The 20239-nt window shown below is 49.8% G+C and overlaps 9 protein-coding genes across 10 annotated transcripts; 3 read left to right on the top strand and 6 right to left on the bottom strand.

The window, feature by feature from the left end:
* Positions 1-176: 176 nt before the first annotated feature.
* Positions 177-1452, bottom strand: L3040_005618 (uncharacterized protein; the record flags this gene model as incomplete). Of its 2 annotated transcripts, none has more annotated exons than XM_066154580.1 (7): positions 177-229; positions 292-362; positions 427-665; positions 719-821; positions 878-934; positions 1262-1311; positions 1420-1452. In XM_066154580.1, 7 exons carry the CDS (start codon positions 1450-1452, stop codon positions 177-179), a joined length of 606 nt encoding a protein of 201 aa, XP_066011432.1. The 2 variants fall into 2 exon arrangements, with proteins under 2 accessions (XP_066011432.1, XP_066011433.1); XM_066154581.1 differs by having other exon boundaries at positions 719-818.
* A 713-nt stretch (positions 1453-2165) lies between these two features.
* On the bottom strand, positions 2166-3360 carry L3040_005617 (uncharacterized protein; the record flags this gene model as incomplete). Its single annotated transcript, XM_007295795.1, has 5 exons — positions 2166-2400; positions 2452-2588; positions 2641-2910; positions 2973-3302; positions 3352-3360. 5 exons carry the CDS (start codon positions 3358-3360, stop codon positions 2166-2168), a joined length of 981 nt encoding a protein of 326 aa, XP_007295857.1.
* A 1202-nt stretch (positions 3361-4562) lies between these two features.
* L3040_005616 (60S ribosomal eL18 domain-containing protein) lies at positions 4563-5444 on the top strand (the record flags this gene model as incomplete). The annotated part of the gene is made up of 4 exons (XM_007295796.2): positions 4563-4566; positions 4747-4851; positions 4916-5266; positions 5350-5444. 4 exons carry the CDS (start codon positions 4563-4565, stop codon positions 5442-5444), a joined length of 555 nt encoding a protein of 184 aa, XP_007295858.2.
* Positions 5445-5754: 310 nt separating this feature from the next.
* L3040_005615 (uncharacterized protein) lies at positions 5755-7319 on the bottom strand (the record flags this gene model as incomplete). Its single annotated transcript, XM_066154579.1, has 7 exons — positions 5755-5865; positions 5925-6062; positions 6198-6246; positions 6310-6713; positions 6801-6827; positions 6896-6946; positions 7083-7319. The coding sequence occupies 7 exons, from the start codon at positions 7317-7319 to the stop codon at positions 5755-5757; spliced, it is 1017 nt and encodes a 338-aa protein (XP_066011431.1).
* A 644-nt stretch (positions 7320-7963) lies between these two features.
* On the bottom strand, positions 7964-10533 carry L3040_005614 (uncharacterized protein; the record flags this gene model as incomplete). The annotated part of the gene is made up of 3 exons (XM_066154578.1): positions 7964-10078; positions 10149-10433; positions 10489-10533. 3 exons carry the CDS (start codon positions 10531-10533, stop codon positions 7964-7966), a joined length of 2445 nt encoding a protein of 814 aa, XP_066011430.1.
* A 526-nt stretch (positions 10534-11059) lies between these two features.
* L3040_005613 (uncharacterized protein) lies at positions 11060-12251 on the top strand (the record flags this gene model as incomplete). The annotated part of the gene is made up of 5 exons (XM_007295798.1): positions 11060-11410; positions 11461-11561; positions 11607-11962; positions 12012-12141; positions 12197-12251. 5 exons carry the CDS (start codon positions 11060-11062, stop codon positions 12249-12251), a joined length of 993 nt encoding a protein of 330 aa, XP_007295860.1.
* Positions 12252-12605: 354 nt separating this feature from the next.
* On the bottom strand, positions 12606-13960 carry L3040_005612 (uncharacterized protein; the record flags this gene model as incomplete). Its single annotated transcript, XM_066154577.1, has 4 exons — positions 12606-12761; positions 12809-13026; positions 13290-13764; positions 13820-13960. The coding sequence occupies 4 exons, from the start codon at positions 13958-13960 to the stop codon at positions 12606-12608; spliced, it is 990 nt and encodes a 329-aa protein (XP_066011429.1).
* Positions 13961-15452: 1492 nt separating this feature from the next.
* L3040_005611 (uncharacterized protein) lies at positions 15453-18234 on the bottom strand (the record flags this gene model as incomplete). The annotated part of the gene is made up of 2 exons (XM_007295800.1): positions 15453-18030; positions 18092-18234. The coding sequence occupies 2 exons, from the start codon at positions 18232-18234 to the stop codon at positions 15453-15455; spliced, it is 2721 nt and encodes a 906-aa protein (XP_007295862.1).
* Positions 18235-18554: 320 nt separating this feature from the next.
* L3040_005610 (uncharacterized protein) lies at positions 18555-20111 on the top strand (the record flags this gene model as incomplete). Its single annotated transcript, XM_007295801.1, has 4 exons — positions 18555-18777; positions 18867-19156; positions 19209-19317; positions 19372-20111. The coding sequence occupies 4 exons, from the start codon at positions 18555-18557 to the stop codon at positions 20109-20111; spliced, it is 1362 nt and encodes a 453-aa protein (XP_007295863.1).
* Between the last annotated feature and the right edge of the window lie 128 nt (positions 20112-20239).

Raw genomic sequence — 20239 nt, 5'->3', positions numbered from 1 at the left:
GCTGTAGTGCTCGCTCGATAGATCCGAATCGCCGGCCAACGCGTTGGCAAGAAATCTAGAAACACAAAAGTGAAGTAATCTGCCTCGCAAGAAACAAAGGAACCGATGGGAAAAAAAAGGAACTTTTCGGTCTGCCGTCGGGAGAAGCATAAAGGTATGTAAGGGCCCAAAACCTATTACTCAGCAGTGTCGAGCTCATCGTGAGTTTGTGGGGGAGATTCCAAGGCAACTTCGGGTAGCGTATGTATCAGCGAGTTTAGTCCTTTTGGCGGCATGGAAGCACAAATTCACCTTTCCTATCTTCACCATTGGTGCCGTTTTCGCGACCTGCCTCCTCACGCTCTTCCTTCACCTCACGGTCCCTATACAGATGTGTAAGTCGTTGTAAGGCCACAAGGCCACTCTGTGAGGGTAAGGGCTTCATACCGGTCTGCGTCTGGACTACGAGAGCGGTCACGGTCACGGCGCTCGTATTCTCGATCTCTGCGATCGTCCTTGCGAGGAGAGTAGTCACCACCGCGGCTACGACGGGGAGATGGGGAGCGACCACCGCGGCGAGGAGATCGGCGTCCACCGTCGCGTCCGCCAGGAGGTCCACGAGGAGCACGTTCACGCTCGCTGCCTTGGTCGAAACGCCATGAAGCAGATGGAGGAGTACGCGCCCACTAGAAACAATCAGCCATTGAAATGATAAAGATACCCATGCCCACCAACTTACCTCAATCTTCAGGATGTCATCACGTTGGAGACGCTTATTATGCATCTCATGGTACGCATCGTCGGCATCACGACGGCTCTCATACTCGACGAAAGCGAACCTACTACAGGTGTCAACCATATTAGAATATACCTTAGAGGGAAGCTAGAAGATACTGACAGGCGGCTCTGTGAAGTACGGGGGGCGGGGATGTCGCAACGGACAAGACGACCATAGCTGCAAAACTCCATGTCAGTCCCAAAAAATCTTACTCGAGGGCAGGGAAACACAAAGAGAATATAGCAACATGTAAACATGATTGCAAGAGGCTCGATCCGCCGTAACCCGATGTTCGCGCAAGGAGAGGATGGGATGGGTGGACAATGGCCGAAACATTGCGCGACCGCTCGATCGAACGACGAGGATAGGAAGGAAGCGCAGGCAGGCAGGAGTCGATGGTGACAGCGAGGACTCGACGAGGAAGGACGAGGATATAGAAGGGGTGGATGGGTAGATTTTCGCACTCGAGAGGGCGATGGTGATCATCGACGTTCGTTGACATACCGTTCGAATTCGTAGGCAAGGTCGCGAGCTCGAGTGCCGGGTCCGAAACCCTAGAAGAGAAGAAATATCAGTTTGTATTCTGTGTTCTTTCGACGCGCGCCGCAATGCAGGGTAGATGAAGGTCGCGATGGCATAGCGCGAATAGAGCTTCAACTTACGGTAACGTAAAGAGTAGTACCGCCGCGAGACATCTTGTAGCTTTGGGATGTTCAAGCCGCGAAGTTGGTGAGTAGCACCAAGAAGACGAGGATATGCTGTGGAGAGCACAGTGACAGTTCGTCGAGTTCTCGTGAAGAAGAAGTTGATAAGAATATGATTTGGCGATGGCGCTCATAAGGCGGGAGCTTGGCACGCTAGTCTGGTTTGAGTAACGTGCTACCCCAGATGGTGCACGTGACAGAGACTGTCACAGAGCCGCATCATCCTTGCTGCAGGTCAATATCAATATATCTGCAAGATATAGAAACCTTTGAGCGTTTGATTACAAGCTCCAATCAACTCCTAAAGCACCAGTCTCTTGATCGCATAATCAGTCGAAAGATATTTATATATGATACTGGGACTTGAAGAATCATGACGAACAAGTAAGGATGGTGGCTTCGAACTTTTGGTACTAATTTATATTTTCCACATTGCAAGCCTACTGGCCTTCTATCCTGAGAATTTCAACATGTCATGCCCCAGTTCATGTTGTTCTATTTGGAGACTGTCAAATAGAATGCAATAAAGCATCTACATCGTTCTACAAGCCTACAAGCGCCCGCTCCCAATGCTCAGACCGTATATCCAGATCCCCTTTCCTATACAAAGCATTCTGCTTGATGCGTGATGCTAAGGAGTATTCTATTCGGCGCGGCTTTGTCCCGGGAATGAAAATACCTCTGGCTCTGGCCGTGAGCTTCTTTTACAAAGATGCCTCTGCCGGCCTCAGAGTAACCAGGAAGTCCCTAGTCATTTCGAAGCTAAGCCAGCTACTTGCCATACTCGGAGCAACCTTGAGCAAATTTGGCGCAATGCCTTTGTACATGCCCTTGAACCCTTCTGCTGCAATAATTGACTTCACAGCATGGATTATCCCATTGTACTTGAAGTCAGAGCCCGGCATCGTGTTGATTTGAAATCTGCGGCGGAGAACATCACTGTTGGTAATTAGCAAATGCTTATATTATCGACTCAAGGTTGCAGCTCACAAGGGGTATGTGCAAGTCTGTGCGACTGCTCCTGAGATAGCACCTGCTGCAAGTTTTCGTAACGCACTTGGATTCTTCTCTCCTTCAGGGGTAAAGTACTTGCGAACAATCTCATAGGTCATGAAGTTGAGACCAACCTATTGCAGCTTCGATCAGTACAGCACCTAGTGTATTAAACGGTCAACTTACATATGGTGCTACACCAGCCACAGTCGGTATTATGCCCCTGTACAAAGCCACGACTCCTCCTTCTACCTTGTACATCTTTACCATGGTCGACCACATACCAGGAGGCTTGAGCATCTCTGCCGTATTGTGACTTGTTGCAGTCTGGACTGACAGGCGTGTGCGAACTATGTCGAGAGGATACGTGAAAAAGACAGAGGTAATCCCTGCAGATCCACCACAGATTAAGCGGCTGATCGAAGTCAAGTCGGCGCCAGGAGAAGGCTCAAACCACTGCCTTCGGTCAGTATGTGCTGGTTTCATAGCAATAGACTCTATGCCTTCGAGTTACCTACCGTTTTGTAGAAATTGTAGCTACCAAATTGTACCGCAGAATAGGGGATGATGCGTATACAATTTGTGCCGTTCCCTCTGAGGAATCCGCGCCATCCTTCATCCCTCCACATCTTTGCCAAGCCCTTTCCAACCGATAACTTGTACTCCGTACGGCCAGCACTTTGTATTTGGAAGAGAATCTTTAGTCTCTCCAGAGGCGATACCACTGTTCTGGATACGGCGCCTGCTACTCCTCCAGCGCAAAAGGCCGAGAAAACGGGTTGGGCGACCAACTCGCGCATCTGTAGGACTTTCGGGCCATATTTAGGCGTAGGTATTCCCGACCCAGGCTGCATTCCACGTTAGCATTAACCACGAGCTATATCCTGGAGGACTTACAACTGCCATCTCTAGTTGTGAGCTTTTACTCTGCAAAGCAGCCGCCCGATGCTTTACGCGTATCCCGAGCTCAGCGCATGCGAGCAGTAACAGCTCTTGCGCGCAGAAAGCTCCGAGTAGCACTAACTCAGTAATCACAGAGCATCAATAACATTTGAAGGCGCTGTCGAATCACAATTGCGTGTGTATCGTGGTGAACAGCGTTGTTTGTGCGTGTCGGGTCAGGCCGTCAAGTCCGTTGACCGAATTGCAGATAGAGAACAGAGTAAGGTCTGGGAGGGATCGATCGGGAGTCCATTCAAGGAGCGTGGGCAGTTCAGTTTATTTTGAAGAATGTCGCAGAGGTCGCCGAAGACTCGGCGTAGGTAAGGTCTGCGGAGAAAGTTATGAGGTTAGCCGGTCGTCTGTAGAAGTGCTGGTCAAAACCTGTGATCATTGTGCCAAGGCGGAATTAGGAGGTGAAATCTGGGGCGGTACGGGTTTACTTACTTCCGACCGGCTATCTACCTTGTAGGTAGTTGTTAAAAGAACGCAACAGCATTATTCGGCCAAAATTAGGAGGTGCCTTCCCTCCATTGTCTCCTAGACCTCGAACCAGGATTGACGTCACATTGTTGTAAGAAGATAAAGTAAAATCTCAGTAAATTGAGCTGAAGGTAGCATTGAATCACATCATGGAGTAGCCATCATGGGTAGGCAGAGAAAACTACGAAATACTTCAGCCAGTACCAACAATTAAACATGGATTCATTCAATGCATATTCGGATGCACCTGTGATTTCCTTCTATCCCCAAATGACATATATATATAACATTGTCAAGTTTTCATCGAGGCGTTTCATCCTTCCCTGGGCGCACTAGGAAGTTGTTACCTACTGGTAGATATTCCTCTAGAGTCATGTGACATGAGTTATTAGAAGATATGCGCTCAAAATTTGGTTTCGGATAGATGAAGCCTTGAGTCGCGAATTTCTATGAGAACTTTGGATTTTTTGGGCATATTCAAAAGGTGTGGACAGTACCTATCTACCGGTATGTGCATGATCCTCGTAGCTGGTGGTAGTGAAGTAACCAATTCGCTTATGCCTGGCGCCTTCCCCTAATTGGCCTAGCGGCGCGAACTTTCAGTCCCATAATCCCACATCAATTTTTGGTATTTAGAATTCCTCTTCATCTCCAACGACATCAACGACAACTCGACAACCGCAAAAATGGGTACGTGCCCATTCGCCTCCATATGCAAGTGACAGTCTTGCGTCTCTGCGAGCGCATCTCCTTGACCGCCATGTTGGAGTGCACCGTAGAGACCTTGACCCAGCGCAGCAAACCGTGTCGCAAGACTGGATTGCAAAGAGCATAATTGGCCATAGGCTGACCACGGGGCTTTTGATATAGGTATTGATCTTGACGCCCACCACGTCCGCAACACTCATCGCAAGGCGCCTAAGAGTGACAATGTATACCTTAAGCTGCTGGTGAAGTTGTACCGCTTCTTGGCCCGTCAGTTCCCCTCAACCTCCAATGTACTAACGGGAATACCCTCTAACATTTGTTTGCTCTGCAGGCCGAACCGAGTCTTCCTTCAACAAGGTCGTCCTCCGCCGCCTGTTCATGTCCCGCATCAACAGACCCCCCGTCTCCATCTCCCGCATCGTCGCGAACACCTCCGAGAAGTCGAACAACAAGACCATCGTGGTTATCGGCACTATCACTGACGACAACCGTCTCTTGACCGTCCCCAAGCTCAGCGTTGCGGCCCTCCGCTTCACTGCCACCGCTCGTGCGCGCATCATCGCTGCCGGTGGAGAGGCGTTGACTCTCGATCAATTGGCCCTGAGAGCTCCTACCGGAAGCAACACCCTTCTCCTCAGAGGTCCCAAGAACTCGAGAGAGGCTGTCAAGCACTTCGGCATGGGTGAGTACACAACTTCCGCGCAGAGAATGAAGTCTGCCGGATTGCCAGCTCCATCTCATGAAAATTTGCTGATGTTCACCAAGGTCCCCATAAGCACAAGAAGCCCAAGGTCGAATCGAAGGGTCGTAAGTTCGAGAAGGCTCGTGGACGCAGAGCTTCGAGAGGTTTCAAGGTTTAGATCCGGCAGCACTGGTGAACTGGGTGTTACGAATTTCTGGACTTTGGCAGTTGAGATATTCCTCGAGACCATTCTGGCCACTTGAGCTTTGCCTACGGACGGAAATGGGGATAACAACTGAATGACTTAAGAACAAGGCAACTGAATCTTCCATTCACGTGAAATTTTTGTGAGAATGTCTCATTGGTGGAAATTTTGATTTAGGTGATATGTGCAGTAATGCCCCTATTGCCGTCCGAGCAAAGCAGTGCTCTGGAACCTCCATCATGTTTGACTGGCAACAGACTCTTTGCGACAGGAAATTAGATCGTTAGGGCACGCCCTCGCTACTTGTCTCCTCTTTCCTCGACAGTTTCTTCGCCTCCTCATTGCTAACATCACTCCTCCTCCTTAACGCAACGAAAAACGCCTCTTTCGATTCCTAGCACCTGTCAGATATGTTTTGCCAGCTTCGAATGGAAATTAGTGAAGGTCACTCACACTCCGCGAACTTTCTGGCTTCTCCCTGTGCACAGACTTGAACATAGTTCTCAGTTGCCTCTCCAGCTCCTTGTCCTCGCTTCCTTGATAGAACTTGCACACGAAATGCCCTCCGACCCTCAGGGTGTCATGTGCGAACTGGAGCGCAGCTGCACACAAATCCTATAGGCAAGTTGGACTTGTCAAAAAAAAAAAAAAAAAAAAAAAAAAAAAAAAACCTAGAGATTCGAGTCGTGAAAGAGATGGGGCAGGGTTCTGTTTGGACAAACGTACCATACTGCCCGCGTGGTCTTTGAAGTTGATGCCGCTCGTATTCATCATCCTAATATACGGGTCACTTAGACTTCTCTTCCAGAAACCGCTCGTCTGCGGCCAGGGTTCGGACATGTCACTCAGCACCACGTCGACCAACTTCCCATCCTCTTGTCTCCTGCCTCTTCCTCTCCTTTTCGGCTCTTCTTCTTTCTCGCCTTCTTCGGTCCCCTCGCTCATCTCTTGATCCCTGGCTGCGTGGCGCTCCAAATCGATATAACTCTCCTCCACCTCCGGCAACAGGACTCTCGTTTCATGGTCCTGTGCGTTTTCCATACCGTCGGTGGCTTGCACCGTCGAGAAGACATGCTGTCTCGGGCGTCCACGATCCGGATCCTCCAGGAAGCGCTTGACTTCTTGCTGTACGCCTGGAGACAGGAAGTTGCCTTGGATGGTGGAGACGCCTTTGGGGGGCTGCGCGGGGATGATGTCGATGCCTACGATACGGCCAGAAGGTTTGGTTCGCTCCATCGCGACCTATATCCCGACCTGTAAGCCCCCGGATTCAATTCCATCCCCCTTGCCCAATCCCGACATCTAGAAAAGTAAAGGGGACAACAATACCTGTGACCAGCTTCCTGGTGCATATCCCTATACCGCATGAAATTAGCACTTCAAACCCCCATCTGAATTTAGGGTTCATGGCAGAGTGGGCGTACAAGATCAACAACCGTCTGGCCTGCCTTGAAGATCCTATACTTCGAATCAATCTGCAAGCTCACATTGACATTAGCCATAACGTCCCTCGCAAAATCCCTCCCCCCACCCGTTTTTGCACTCTCCCCTCCCTATTCCTCTCCCAATTCCCATGCCTGCCTCCCTAGGAAGAAACAGATACGAACATACTTCCAGAAGCTTAAACGCAGCCCTACTCTTCAGCCCCTGCACCTTTGCCTCCCTCGCAAACGAGTCCCTCCCCTGCCTGCTCTTCCACCTCGTCGAGGACGATGACGGGCGTCGGATCGAGCATTGAGGCGCTGGGAAGAGCGCAGGGGCTTTCAGGACGGTCCAGAGCTGTTGCGAGATGTGCTGCGAGTAGATGCATTGGGCCCGGCGGAGCGCGTGGGATGCAGGGCCCGACATCAAGTAGCTGGCTGTCTTGGGCACTGAGGCGGACGATGGAGATGACGGGAGAGCCGAGCGTCTAGGACTCTGAGTTCGTGAGGAATTGAGAGGAGAGATGAGAAGGAGAAAATTGAGGTAGTGCTTGGACCACGAGGCTGAGATGCGAGGCCACGATGAAGTGGCCAAGGAAAGTTTGAGCTCTACGGATTACAGAAGTATCATTAGAGAAAGTATCACTGTTGAAAAACAGAGCAAGAAACACATTAAGCAAGAGAGGATATTTCGTACGAAAAGTCTAGGCCTGGTTTACCGATCGTGTGTTCAGAGTGGGTGCTATGTGGTTCTGTCAAAAAAGCGGCGCGGGCCGTTACCTCCAGGCTCGAATGCAAACAAAACGACGTTGTTAACCCATTTGAATTTAGCGAGTCGGACACATTAGTCCCTCGTGTGTGAGAATTGTAGACTCAGGTTCAGATCATCTTTGATTCAGCTTCAATTCAAGTCCCAGTCCCGTTATCCCTTCCATTGCTAAGATTACTCCAACATCATCCACTATTCCAGAATCCATACACTCCAGAACCCATACAACCCATAACCATAACAAACGCCCCCCACGTGCCATGCTCCTTTTCTCGTACCATACTCAATGCCACAGAATTTCATCAGTCCAGAAAACTCGCCCCAACACCTCTTCGATCCTTCTTCAGCGGCGAGAACGCACCAAACCCACTCGCCATGCCAACAGCACTCTTCGGCCCCGGCAAGCCGCCCTTGTTCAATAATCTCGGAGCACCAAGCTTAATCTTTACAGGGCGTTTGCTAGCTTCTCCGTCGTCCTCGTCGAACAGACTTGTGCCTCCTCCCAGCTTGCGCTTCTTCTTCTTTGCTCCGTCCTCCGTGTCAGCAGCAGCCGTCTTTGGCTGAACTTTGGGAGCCTTAGCTGCATTTGCTGGTTTCACTGTCTCCTTGATCAGGAATGGGATAGATGCCTCGGGATTCTCGTTCTCGCCGGTTTCCTCTTCGTTTACTTGTGATAATGTGCCGATTTTCTTAGGTGCTCTCCTGACAGCTGGCTTTCTGGTTTTGGCATTGGCTTCTGACTCCCCGAGAATGTTGCTTGCTGACTTCGGAGCTTTCCTCTGAGCCTTGAGCTTTGGGGCCGCCGAAGGGGTTAAGCCACCTTGATTTTCATCGGCTGTCGTGGACGCTGGCGGCTGCTCTTGAGAAGCTTCAGCTTCTGCACGCTCTTGCGCTTCTCCCGCGACTTCTGGTTCTGCCTCTTGTTCGGGTGTGTCCATAGCGATGGTGATAGTGCGGTTGAGGAAAGGCGTAATAGAAAACAAAGACTTTTCGCCGACCATTGACTGATCCGCTCTACCCCGTTTGACCGGCCCTCTCTTTCCTCTGACCGCAACTCCGTCCGGTGTGCCAATCTCCACATCAGTGCTCAATTCCAGAGCCCCTCTCTTTCGTCCCTTCATCGCTGGACCATCTGCTTTGCTGGCTGTTCCAGATTTGGTGATCGTAGCCTGTGCAGTTGCTAAGTCTGCCTGACATTGCTTTAACGTGTCCTTGGTCGTCCGGAGCTTAGTACGGAATTGGTCCAGTTTACTCTCGAGTACTGCTTCCCGGGTTTGCAAAGCTGCCATTTCCTTCTCTGCGTCCTTGCGTGCCTGCTCTCTCTCGCGCTTCTCCTGACCCAGATCGATCCTTAACGTTTCGATTTGAGTTTGCAATTCTGACTCGGATACTAGGCGTGAGGTGTCTTTGCTTCGTTCCTCTCGCGCCAATTCCTTCTGGAGCTCGTCGATACGAGACTGTAATTCGGCATAGGCATCTTTACTGGCCTTTGCTTTGCTGCGCTTTTCCCGTGCAAGTTCCTTCTGGAGCTCTTCGATTTGAGACTGCATCTCGGCGTCGGCGTCCTTGCTAGCCTTGGTCTTGCCGCGTTTTATCCGTGCAAGTTCCTGTTGGAGCTCCTTGACCTGGTTCTGCAACTCAGCTTCGATCTGCTCGTGTGCCTCCTTTCCTCGCCTTTCCCGAGCCAAATCTTTCTGCAGCTCCTCAACCTGGCTCTGGAACTCCACCTCCATCTCCTTCCGCGTCTTATCCTTCCCCTTCTTCTCTAGAGTTAACTCCTTCTGAAGATCATCAACCTGATTCTGCAGGTCTGAGTGGACTTCCTTCAGCGCCTTCTCCTTGCCCTTCTTTTCTTGAGCCAACTCCTCTCGAAGCTCCTCGATCTGGCTTCGTAGTTCCGCCTCGGCTTCCTTGCGCGCCTTGTCCTTCCCTTTCTTCTCCTTGGCCAATTGCTTTTGGAGATCCTCGACTTGCCTCTGCACTTCAGACTCGGCCTCCTTCCGCGCCTTATCCTTGCCCTTATTCTCGCGAATCAGGGCTTTCTGGGCCTCGTCCAGTTGATTCTGCAAGTCCATTTCCAAGTCCTTCAGTGCTTTATCCCTCTCCCGTCTTTCCCGAACAATTTCGTTGTTCAGGTTGTCGAGTTGATTCTGGAGCTCGGTTTCCCGGTCGCTGGTTTGAGTCTTTTGTGCTGCACGCTTCGAGGCACGTTTTTCGGTTTCTAGTTCCACCTCAAGCGTGCTGACTTGTCGTTGAAGCGACAGTTTCTCGGCAAGGATTGTTTGTTGAGACAACGCCTGGGATTTCAGATGCTCGAGCTCCGGCTTCAGGGCGGCTAATTCACGAGCAAGTGACAGTTTCTCGGTAAGTACCTTTGCGGAATCGCTCGTGACACCATTCATCGCACTCAATTCGGCCTGTATGCGATTCCAGTGAGCCTCCGCGCCGCCAAAATATCACCGCTGCGCAGAAATTGACCGGATTTACCTTTAGATTGACCAATTCCCTCCCCTGCATCCTCAACTCAACATCTTGCCGCCGGAGATTCTCTTGTGTCTCGCACAATTGTCCCCGTAGCCCCTCAGCACTCTGCTCTAGCATATCATGCCGGTCATCGCTGAGAGCCAGCTGTTCGTGCAATTCGTCGTTCTCGTTCTCGAGCATAAGAATCCGTAATCTTAGTCGCCGTGCACCCTCATCTTTTATGATCATATCGGTATTACGCAAGTTCTCTTGGTAGGCCATCTGCAAGCTTTGCGTTTTTGCTGAATGCTGCAGGTAGAAATGTCAGTACGCACGCTACAGCGGTGGGGGATCGGATACATACACCGTCGATATTGGAGTCATCGTGGTAAGTCAATGATGAGTCCATGTGTGCTATTATTTTATGTGAACATTTGGGGGTGGAAGCTCTGCTGTGAAGATGTCATGGGAATGATCTGCAACGCGGCTGAAAAGTCAACAAAAACAAAGCTAAGTAGGCTGGAACCGACCGGGCAACGGCGGGGCACATCCGATAAGTATTCTACGGTATACTGTATATACCGGTACTTCGTAGAGCTAGAACGCAGCAATGGAAAACCCATGTTTGTATCTTCCCATTAATCATATATATTATAGAAGATTGTTGTTAAATTATTGGGTCTGTTTGCAAAAAAACATCTGCCTGCACTGTTTACATCCTCACGCCTGATTTTCCCAATTCGACCCAACCCAATCCAATCCACCCCTATCAACTAGCCGAAGCCGAGAGAGCGGGCAAGGCCACCTGTGCAGCATCGTTTGTACGGAAGTCCCGTCTGTAGCTCAGTCATAACCATAACCTGAGCTCCAACAACGCCATCTACTGTCCTTCCCGACGACCTCTGTTACTGCCACGCAAACTCCCTTCCACCACCATGCATTTCCTCAAAGGGCTGGTTGTTTCTCTCCTACCCTTCACTGCTCTCGCAGCCGAAAAACCTGCCACCGCCGACCGATTCCAACAATACCACGCGAAAGCCCTCTCGTCGACTCCATTGAAGCTCGACGATGCTCAATATGCAAAGCTCACTAGTGCACCAAGAGACTACTCAGTAGTTATTCTTCTCACGGCTTTGGATGCTCGATTCGGATGCCAAATGTGCCGCGAGTTCCAGCCGCATTGGGAGTTGTTGTCAAAGAGCTGGACTACAGGTGACAAGACGGGAGAATCGCGTTTGGTTTACGGGACTTTGGATTTCATCGATGGAAAAACCACTTTCCAAAGTGTCAGTCAATAATGTGCCGTTGGGATTGAGTTATGCTAACATCAGCTCAGCTCGGACTCCAAACTGCTCCTATTCTCCTGCTTTTCCAACCTACTACCGGTGAACACGCCGTTAAAAACAAGCTGCCTATCAGATATGACTTTGCAAATGGGTAGGTGAATATAATACTGTTTTCAAACCTAGCTAATGCTTTCAGACCTCAGACAGCCGAGCAAGCACACGCGTGGATTTCCCAGCATATGCCAGGACGCCCACATCCAAAGGTTGTCCGACCGATCAATTGGCTTCGCATAATTACTATCACAACGACGATACTCGGAACGCTTGTCTTCGTCAGTGTTGCATGGCCATATTTTGTGCCCATCCTTCAGAACCGGAATCTTTGGGCCGCTATCAGTTTGATTGCCATCCTCCTCTTCACCAGTGGACACATGTTCAACCACATTAGAAAGGTGCCTTATGTTGCTAGTGACGGCAAGGGTGGAATCAGCTACTTTGCTGGCGGGTTTCAGACCCAATATGGTTTAGAGACACAGATTGTTGCTGCCATATGTAAGTCTCTTGCTGCTAAAAATAGCTTCATGGTACTGACAGAATTCAGATGGCCTTCTGTCCTTCGCCACCATTTCGTTGGCCTTGAAAGTACCTCGCATTCGAGACCCCAAGATTCAACAAGTTGCTGTTCTCGTTTGGGGAGGTGTGCTCTTTGTCATGTACAGCTTCTTGCTCAGGTACGTCGAGCTCTTCACCCAGGCTATAATTGGAATATGGCTAACGAACTTCCAGTGTATTCAGAAGCAAGAACGGAGGATACCCATTCTGGTTACCACCTTTCATATAATCTCTGACTTGGGATTATTGGACGCATGACGAGTTGAAATATGGAGCATCGACTCGGGTGTAAAAAAGCTCAGTACCTGTACAATAGCTCCAGAGGCAAGGACTTTTGATGAAACGAGAAGGCGAATCCTGATTACGCTTTTACTCTGGCGTTTCAATTTGATGGGATATATGATGGCATAAGTGTGTCTGGAGGGCTATTGCGCTCACTCATATAGATTGATGATGTGCCGACATGAATTCCAAATCACATTAGACGATTAGCTCGCGCTGACTATGTGCACCAACCTCGGGCCAGTGCCTGTTCCAATCCAACCATTTCATTTACTTGTCGAGAGTCGCGAAGATTGCAAAATTATAGTAATGCAATCGTTCCAATCTCAATACTCTGACGAGTCCTTGCATCCGGCTCTGAAGTCGGATTGTCAAAAGCACTATGCCCTAAAAACTGCGCCCGCTCATCCATCTCAGTCTCGTTCGTAATCAGGATGATAAACATTGTCATCCTCCGCTAGCCGGAAAGTAATATCACTTATGGCTTATTATGGTTTTCCCTACTGTCCGACTCGTCATCTGTTTGCTAGCTGGACCTAGGTAGTTCTCGCCATTGCGGTTTCTACACTGCAGATACAGCTCGAAGAAGGCCTCATCGTGAATGGACGAGACGTTGGTGATCTCTTCAACTTCGCTGCTTCGTTTGGGCTCGTAGAAGTAGATCTCGGTGGGATTTTCGACGTCCGACATGCGGTTGAGGTTTGCACGAACGGTCCTTGGATCTATGACGTTTGAGTGTTCGCAGTCATGAATATTGTTTATTAGCTGTTTACAGGCAACTACGCCACACGGAATATTAGTCTATGCATTCACTAGAATCCCACAAGCTTTGTATCTGTGCATCGGGTTGAAGTACTATTAACTGGAGATTAATAGCACACCAGGTAGCAGTGCCTTTTCAACGGCGCCTGTTTACAATCAGTACCGCACTTCTCGCTAACGAGTCGACCAAGCCATGTCATGGATAGATACCTATGGACCGTACCTTGCGTCTTCACCCAGCAAGGCAGTTTCTCGACCGCCTCCATCCACCGCTGCAGATTACCATACTTCTCAACCGGCAACCTCGAGGCTTTCCAAAGATGCATCGGTGCCGCGACAGCGATATCAGCAATCGTTAGCTCGTCGCCAGCCAGCCATCCAGTCTTCGCCAGCTGCGCATCCAGCACGCCCGCAAGCTTGTTCCACTTTGGAGCCTCGTTATTGATGATGGACTGCTGGACCTCACTTTTGAGGAGCTGCTTGACGACGTACTCGACCAGGTGGACGTAGCAGCTAGGGAACCAGACGGAGGCTTCGCACAGGAGCCACTTGTTAACGTCGGCGCGGACTCTGAGATCTTTAGGGGAGTAGGTAGAGTTACTGTTGGGGAAGTCGGCGGCGTACTGGAGGATGGCGTTTGATCCGGTGATGTTGAAGCCAGAGCCGTCTGAGGCGCTTGGGACGGCGCCATTGGGGTTCTTGAATACTTTGGTCTCAGCATACGTCTTTCCATGCCTGGGCGTTTGCTCGTACAATTTCGAGATATTCAGGATCCTTGTGTTCCATGGTAAAAAATTTTACGAAATTCAGCTCGAAGGGTGTGCCGAGTAAGTCGAGACCTGCGAGGACTTTCCTCGAGTTGACCGTACGCGGGTCGAGATAAACCTGAAGCATGATGCTCACCATTGATTCCTCAACTTCCGAACAAAAGAAACAAGAGGATGAAAATAATGGTCCATTTCAAGATTGAGGACGAGCTAACATGTAATGATCAATCAATTCGGGCTCTCAAGACTAGCTGATGTACACAACCGACGATTGTTTGGAAACACAGCCTTAGCACCACCCCACTCACCACAAGGCCGTTTTCATTCCCCCAGCACCAGATGGCGATGCGACAAAGATGAAGCGCTTTACTCCGTACAGCCCGCATGTTGCGATGCTCTCTTAGTAGGCGAGCTAATGGCCTCCGCCCTTCCGTTAAACCAGAAAGAGAACGGACGAGACGCAGCTCGAGTCTCGACTAGTCTTCTCCATCTTCCCGGCGTAATTCTGCACGCCAGCATCCATTGCGAAAGCCAAACTTCGAAGACAGACGGACAGCTAGCTAGCTAGCTTCTTGCTGACAGGTAACTCGCGGTATGATAGCTCAGGAAGGAAGTGCACTGACAGAGTACAGACCTGGTGTAATTGAAGCATCACCCGTGCCTACTCCACACCATGGAATACACATTGCCCTCCAGACCAACCTACTTTAAAACCAAATGACTGGCCAACGGCACCCACTAGAGAGGCGCCATGACAAAAAGGTCAGCCTAGTCAGTCTTGTTCGTATTCGAACCCGTTGTACCTATCAAATTAAAGAGTTATCATGTTGAGCGGATCCTTGTTGCAAGCTGTGTGGTACTTGGAGATGATCTCGGAGAATTTGTCTTAAACAAAACCCAACTTCTGAAATGATTTTAGAATGGTTCTTGTCATAAAAACACATCTCAGTACTCGTCTGGTTGTAGGCGATCCATGATTGGTCTGTCACTAAGGATGCTTGGTTCTAGAGAAGCCAGATTTGCTAGAGCGATAACGTCGGAGAATTGCGAAGAGTTGAAACATACCTTCGTCGTAGGAACTTTGGCAGTCTCAGGCCATGACGATACCGCAATCGTGTCTCCAGCTAGATGAGTCTGAAGTTGCAAGAGAAGTTCATGCGGCTGACTGCGGTCAAATGGTGGAGAGAGAAGATCGGGGCCAACTAAGCGAACTTGCTAAAATAAAGCCGAAAAGACTGATTCGCAGGACTGAATGCATGAGGCTTCGGAGCAGAGGGGGTTAGAGCTCTCAACGGAGACGGAATATATGAAATGACAAGTGCTGATGCTGTCCAGAGCAAGATATAAATCAAAAGCTGGGGTCGACTAAAAAATATATGGCACTTTGCCGGCACTACCAGGTCTGCATTACCTGGCGTAAATCAGAATAGAAGAAATTATATGGACGCAATTCCCTGCTACAATGTCAAGCAAGACTTGTTGTACAGCACAAGTGGACAATTGAACATAGAGCGAGACTTACCTATATGAGCAGAGACTTTTGAGCTGCACTACCATAAAATCGTTATTCACACGGGGCTATCCCACCAACGCCTAGTTATTCCTAATAACGTCTTCTCTCAGGCCCTCGCTGAACTCCGACCCTGCTCCTTCCCAGCAGCCCTCGACTTCTTCCTTACAGGCTGATAGAAGTCGTTGAAATTCATCACAACACCAAGGAACCTCATATCCACATCTGACTGGTATGCCAAATCGCCTAGCAACAAACACACTCTGGACTTGAAGTGAGCACCCAGAGACTGCAACCGCTCTTGCAAGGCCGGAAACTCGTCTGCGATGGGATCTTCTGGTGACGGAGCTGGCGTCGAATCCAGATGGTTTCGTGGCCCTCGCCGAGTTGTGGCAGGAGTAGTTGCCAACAGGCCATCTTCGTCTTCACGTCTGGCTTGCGCTTCTTGCCGTATATCGGCACCTTGGCGCCTCATAAAGTCCGACACAGCCCAGCTGTAGAACCCATCTACGACATCTCGATAGCTGAGCATAAGGCGAAGGATTTCGCCTAACTGGACCATGAATGTGTTTTCGTCGACCTCTCCATGATGCTTCTTTTTTGCACCGAGGAGGCCCTTTTGGGTGATGGCGTTTAAATACTTTGTGTGGGCTTTGATAAGGTCGTCTAGGGTGCAACCCTCTTTATGTATGGCAGTCTGTAGCTCATCCCAAGAGCTTTCAATGACCTCGAACAGAATGTAGTATTGAAGTTGACCAATAAAGTGTATCATTTCCGCAAGTACACCTCTCGTCAACTTCCAGACTTTTGCTACATTTTGATCGCCGTCTTGAAGGACACCTCGGGCGCCCGTCATGCATTTGCGCCAGGTTGATGACAGCGCAAACTCGACGCGCTTGATTCGCCACAAAAAGTTAAAAACTTTGAGGTATTGTCTATTACCCCATTCCGTTACAACAACGTCTACAGGCGCATCGATCTTGTATTCCAGCGTAAAACAGTCCCAGCCAATGTCTCCGTGTGATAGCTGCAGCATTCTGGCATCCAGTCTACGGAGAACCTCAGGAGAATCGTATTGAGCATTGGAGCCTCGGATAGCATGCTCCAGTTGAGCTGTCAAAGTATGGCGATATTGGGCTCCAGCAGGTCTGTCAAGATTTGACGATAATGACTCCATAAGCAGCGCGATAAAGTCACCTTGGCCCAGCAGGATGTAGTTCTTGAGCGCCTTGAGATGCTCGAACAGATGGAATTTCTCTGCCATCAAATGGATCAAACGGGCCATTGTAGTCTTGTATGCCTCATCAATCCAAGTTTCGAGAGTAGCTGTATCGCCGTATCGTAATTCCTTCGATGCTGCTTTTGAATACTCCTCTACCCATTGGGAGTCTCCACAGCCATAGCGGATAAAGTTGAGCGATTTGCCAATGAGAAACACTTTCTGTGCAAAATCTTGGGTGATAATGCTCGGAACCATGTCTTCATTAAGCTTGTACTTATTTTCCCACACACTGCTGGCACCCCCACGAATCCTGCTATCCGGAGTATCATTCATAGTATTCGGATCCTGTTCCGAAACAAAAAACTCGTAGTAAGGATCAGACAACTCTCCATCGTAAATCCAGTGTCGTAACATATCGTAGAATGGTCGGGTGACATGGGTCAACAGGCGTTCGGCAAAAGCCCCGACCATCGGGTCGCCATGAGAGGAAGAAAATCCATGGATGAGAGTGATGAGCTGGCCACCCTTCTTGCTTCTCGACTCTTCGCTTATCAAGCTCATCAGCCTCAGACCCATGGTCGCTTCCCGGGTCCAAACTACACATCTTTTCAAAGTGACTCCGGCCTTTCCAATGCCGCCTCTAGGTTCCTTCTCGTCAAGAGAAGACAACGCTCTCCGAATTTGACCTTCCAGGGTAGCCACTAGGCCAAGGTAAGATCTGAGCTCTCCTCCAATGGCAGCTCTCAAGCTCTGGCCGAGTAAGCCGCCTCCCGGAGACTGTGTGAAAGATGACAATCCTTTGTACAGTAGCGAAGGTTCGGCCAAAGTGCGAAGGATGGATAGTATCGGGACCGGTAAGGACGGAGGTAGTGTTAATGTCGAATTTGAAGAGAACGGGAGATGCGATGAGGACAATCCTTGCAGTGTAAATGGCAGGTCTCGGAGGATTGCTGTTTCAGGCGGGTCGATTTCCACATAATTTTCAGCAAGCAGAGCCGTTTTCAAAGCAACGCCTTCCCGCTGAATCGCTGCAGATTTAGCAAATGCATGCGTTTCTTCTCTCCGGTCCCGCTGTCCTCCCTCACGCTCTGGCAATCTTTTCAATCCCTCTGGCGCAAACGCTTCCGAGAAGGCTCTCTCTTCTCTCCTATGGTCTTCTCTTCTAGAACCAAACTCTGGCTGTCTTGGCATGTCATCCTCCAGGTTCCGAGATCGTCGTGCATTCTTGACAGGACTTTTGAAAGGGCTTGTAAGAACCGGTAACGCCCGTTGCTGTTGGTCACTGAGTTGGTAGAGAAAGTATAACACGGCCCATTTTTGGTTAATGACCGGTATGGAGAGTAATTTGCTATACAAATTCGTAAATCGAAGCGCTTTCTCCGGGCTTGGGTTTGTTTGTATTAAACGTTTCTTGATCAGGTCGGAGGCTTGGTTAACATCTGCAATGACAGCAGGAGTTCCCGAGCTGTAGAACTATGTCAGTTATCAATTAAGTTGCATCGTATTGCAGAGCACTGTACACATACCTCTGCAAGAGTTCCGAGACCAAATCCACCGCCGTATCGTGTCTGTCCTGCGCTGAGGCTGGATCCTCACCAGGAATTTCCACCTGGAATCGTCGCACTAGGGAGTTGACACCAGTGCTGACACGTTGGATTTTAGAAGACATATTCGCATTGTTGCGTGTGGAATTGTTGGGCGTAAATTGTCGTCGTCGCAAAGTAGAACGTGGATACTCTCTTTTGGTGAAGGACTGACGCGATTAGATGTACGCGACGAGGCGGGAAGTCACCGGCAGTCTCAAAAGCCAACGTCACCTCTCAACAAGGTGCGAATAGGTCCAACTTCAGCCATCGACCACAACCCCAGACTCAGCGAGTGCAACTCCAAATTGTATCGCTAGATTTCTCTGGCTCTGTGTGATTAATGGGCGCTTGCATTTTATCCACGTCGCGCTGTTCCGGCCGCTTCAGGCGCGACTAATTCACAATGCCCGATATCGATATCGACCCTTCGGCATTGTTCAGCCAGCCCAAGCCAATCTTACATCCCCCGAAGGTCGTAAACACATCTGCGCCGAGTGCGCCGAAGGTCTCCAAGTCCAATAATGTGCCCGCTCGGATTGATCTTGAGCCGCTCTATACTGCGCTCAAGAGCGCAATAGCCGAGCATTGGGGGATTTATAAAGAATCTATCAGCCTTTTTGTCTCGGGTTCGTACAATTCTCTTGATTTATATCATTGCTCTAACCAAAACCTCCATTTACGCATTCTTACATTTGCTGACATTGCCCCTTTATAGGCCAACTGAACCAAAAAGAACTATCCGCGCGAATCGATGGCTTCCTCGTAACCCCTACGGGCGAAATAGAGCATTTGCACAACCAGCTGATTGCAGCAATATACGCAAATGTTACGAGGGAAATGCCAGATCATGGAGTGGCCAGCTGGGTCAGCGCCAATGATAAACCTACAATGGGAGCTGGTAGCAAACCTGTCAGCGGAGACGCTGCTGAACAAAGACTAAAGACCGAGGTTATGCAATTACCAAGTCGAGATAGGAGGAGGCTGAAGGATCTAAGTCAGAACGATGTATGCTGCACTAAGTGGAATGTCTGCAACCAATTGCTGACGTTGATCTTAGTTCGACCCTCGGCAAGAAATGGCGAATATATTTGGAGAGCAACACAGGCCCAAATCTATAAAGCCAGTAGAACAAGTACCAGCAAGTGCAGGTGGTTTGAACAAGACGAGTAAGCCGTTCTTCCATTCGTAAACAGCGCGGGCGATATTAACCCTGAAATTAGACTGGGACCTCGAGATCCGGAAGAGATACAACCAACCTCTAGCTTCAGAAGTAGGAGAATTCCCCGATACCGCCTCGATCGAATCACGCATGTTACCCATTTGTTACGAGACTGGGCTGGTATCTGGCCACGTGCAAGATGCAGCTCACTTCATGTCAACAGCGACGGAGACTTTTATCAAGGAGGTTTTGTCTTCTGTCTTCAGTAAAACACGATCCAACGGCCCAGGCTCAAGTGGCAGTGCCGGAACTGGAGGCGGGTCTAGTTGGGTTCAGACTCACAAGTATCGAGCTCAGTTGGAACGAGAGGAAGAAGCTTCCTTGCGGGGCGAATTGCAAAGAGACAAAAGCGGGCTCTTACCCATCGAGGCCAGAGCCGCAAGTGAACGAGCTCCACTTGGCATGGCTGATTTTCGTTCAGCACTGGAAATTGGTGATTGTGGCCTGGGACAGATGCCGGTCGTGGTGCAACAAATAATGATGGGCTACCGGGAAGGCGAGGTCGAGTCATGGAACGACTACAGCTGGCCCGATACACACCCTAGGGTTGTTGGTGAGGATATCGATGCTGACGTCGAGATGGGAGGCATGAATGGCATGAACGGCATGAACGGCGTGAACGGCATGAACGGTTATGGCTTCGATCAGGAGGTGGATGAATGGGGCTGGGAAGGAGGCGAGACGGAAGACAAATCATCGCTCGACAGCCTCTTGGACTCCTGTCTGCAAATCGGTTCTTGAATCTCTTGCGTCTATTCGTCTAATTGGCATGGAAGGTTTTGCCTGGCGCATTGTCCGATTGGACACTGCATAGCATGGTTTGCAAGGCGCACATTATCTGGGACAATGTAAATGTACAAAAGGAGCAT

This window comes from Drepanopeziza brunnea (assembly GCF_022702325.1).
Source record: "Drepanopeziza brunnea f. sp. 'multigermtubi' strain 214-2 chromosome Unknown ctg9, whole genome shotgun sequence".
Classification (NCBI taxonomy): Eukaryota; Fungi; Ascomycota; class Leotiomycetes; order Helotiales; family Drepanopezizaceae; genus Drepanopeziza; species Drepanopeziza brunnea.
This window is presented reverse-complemented; position numbering and strand designations above follow the sequence as displayed.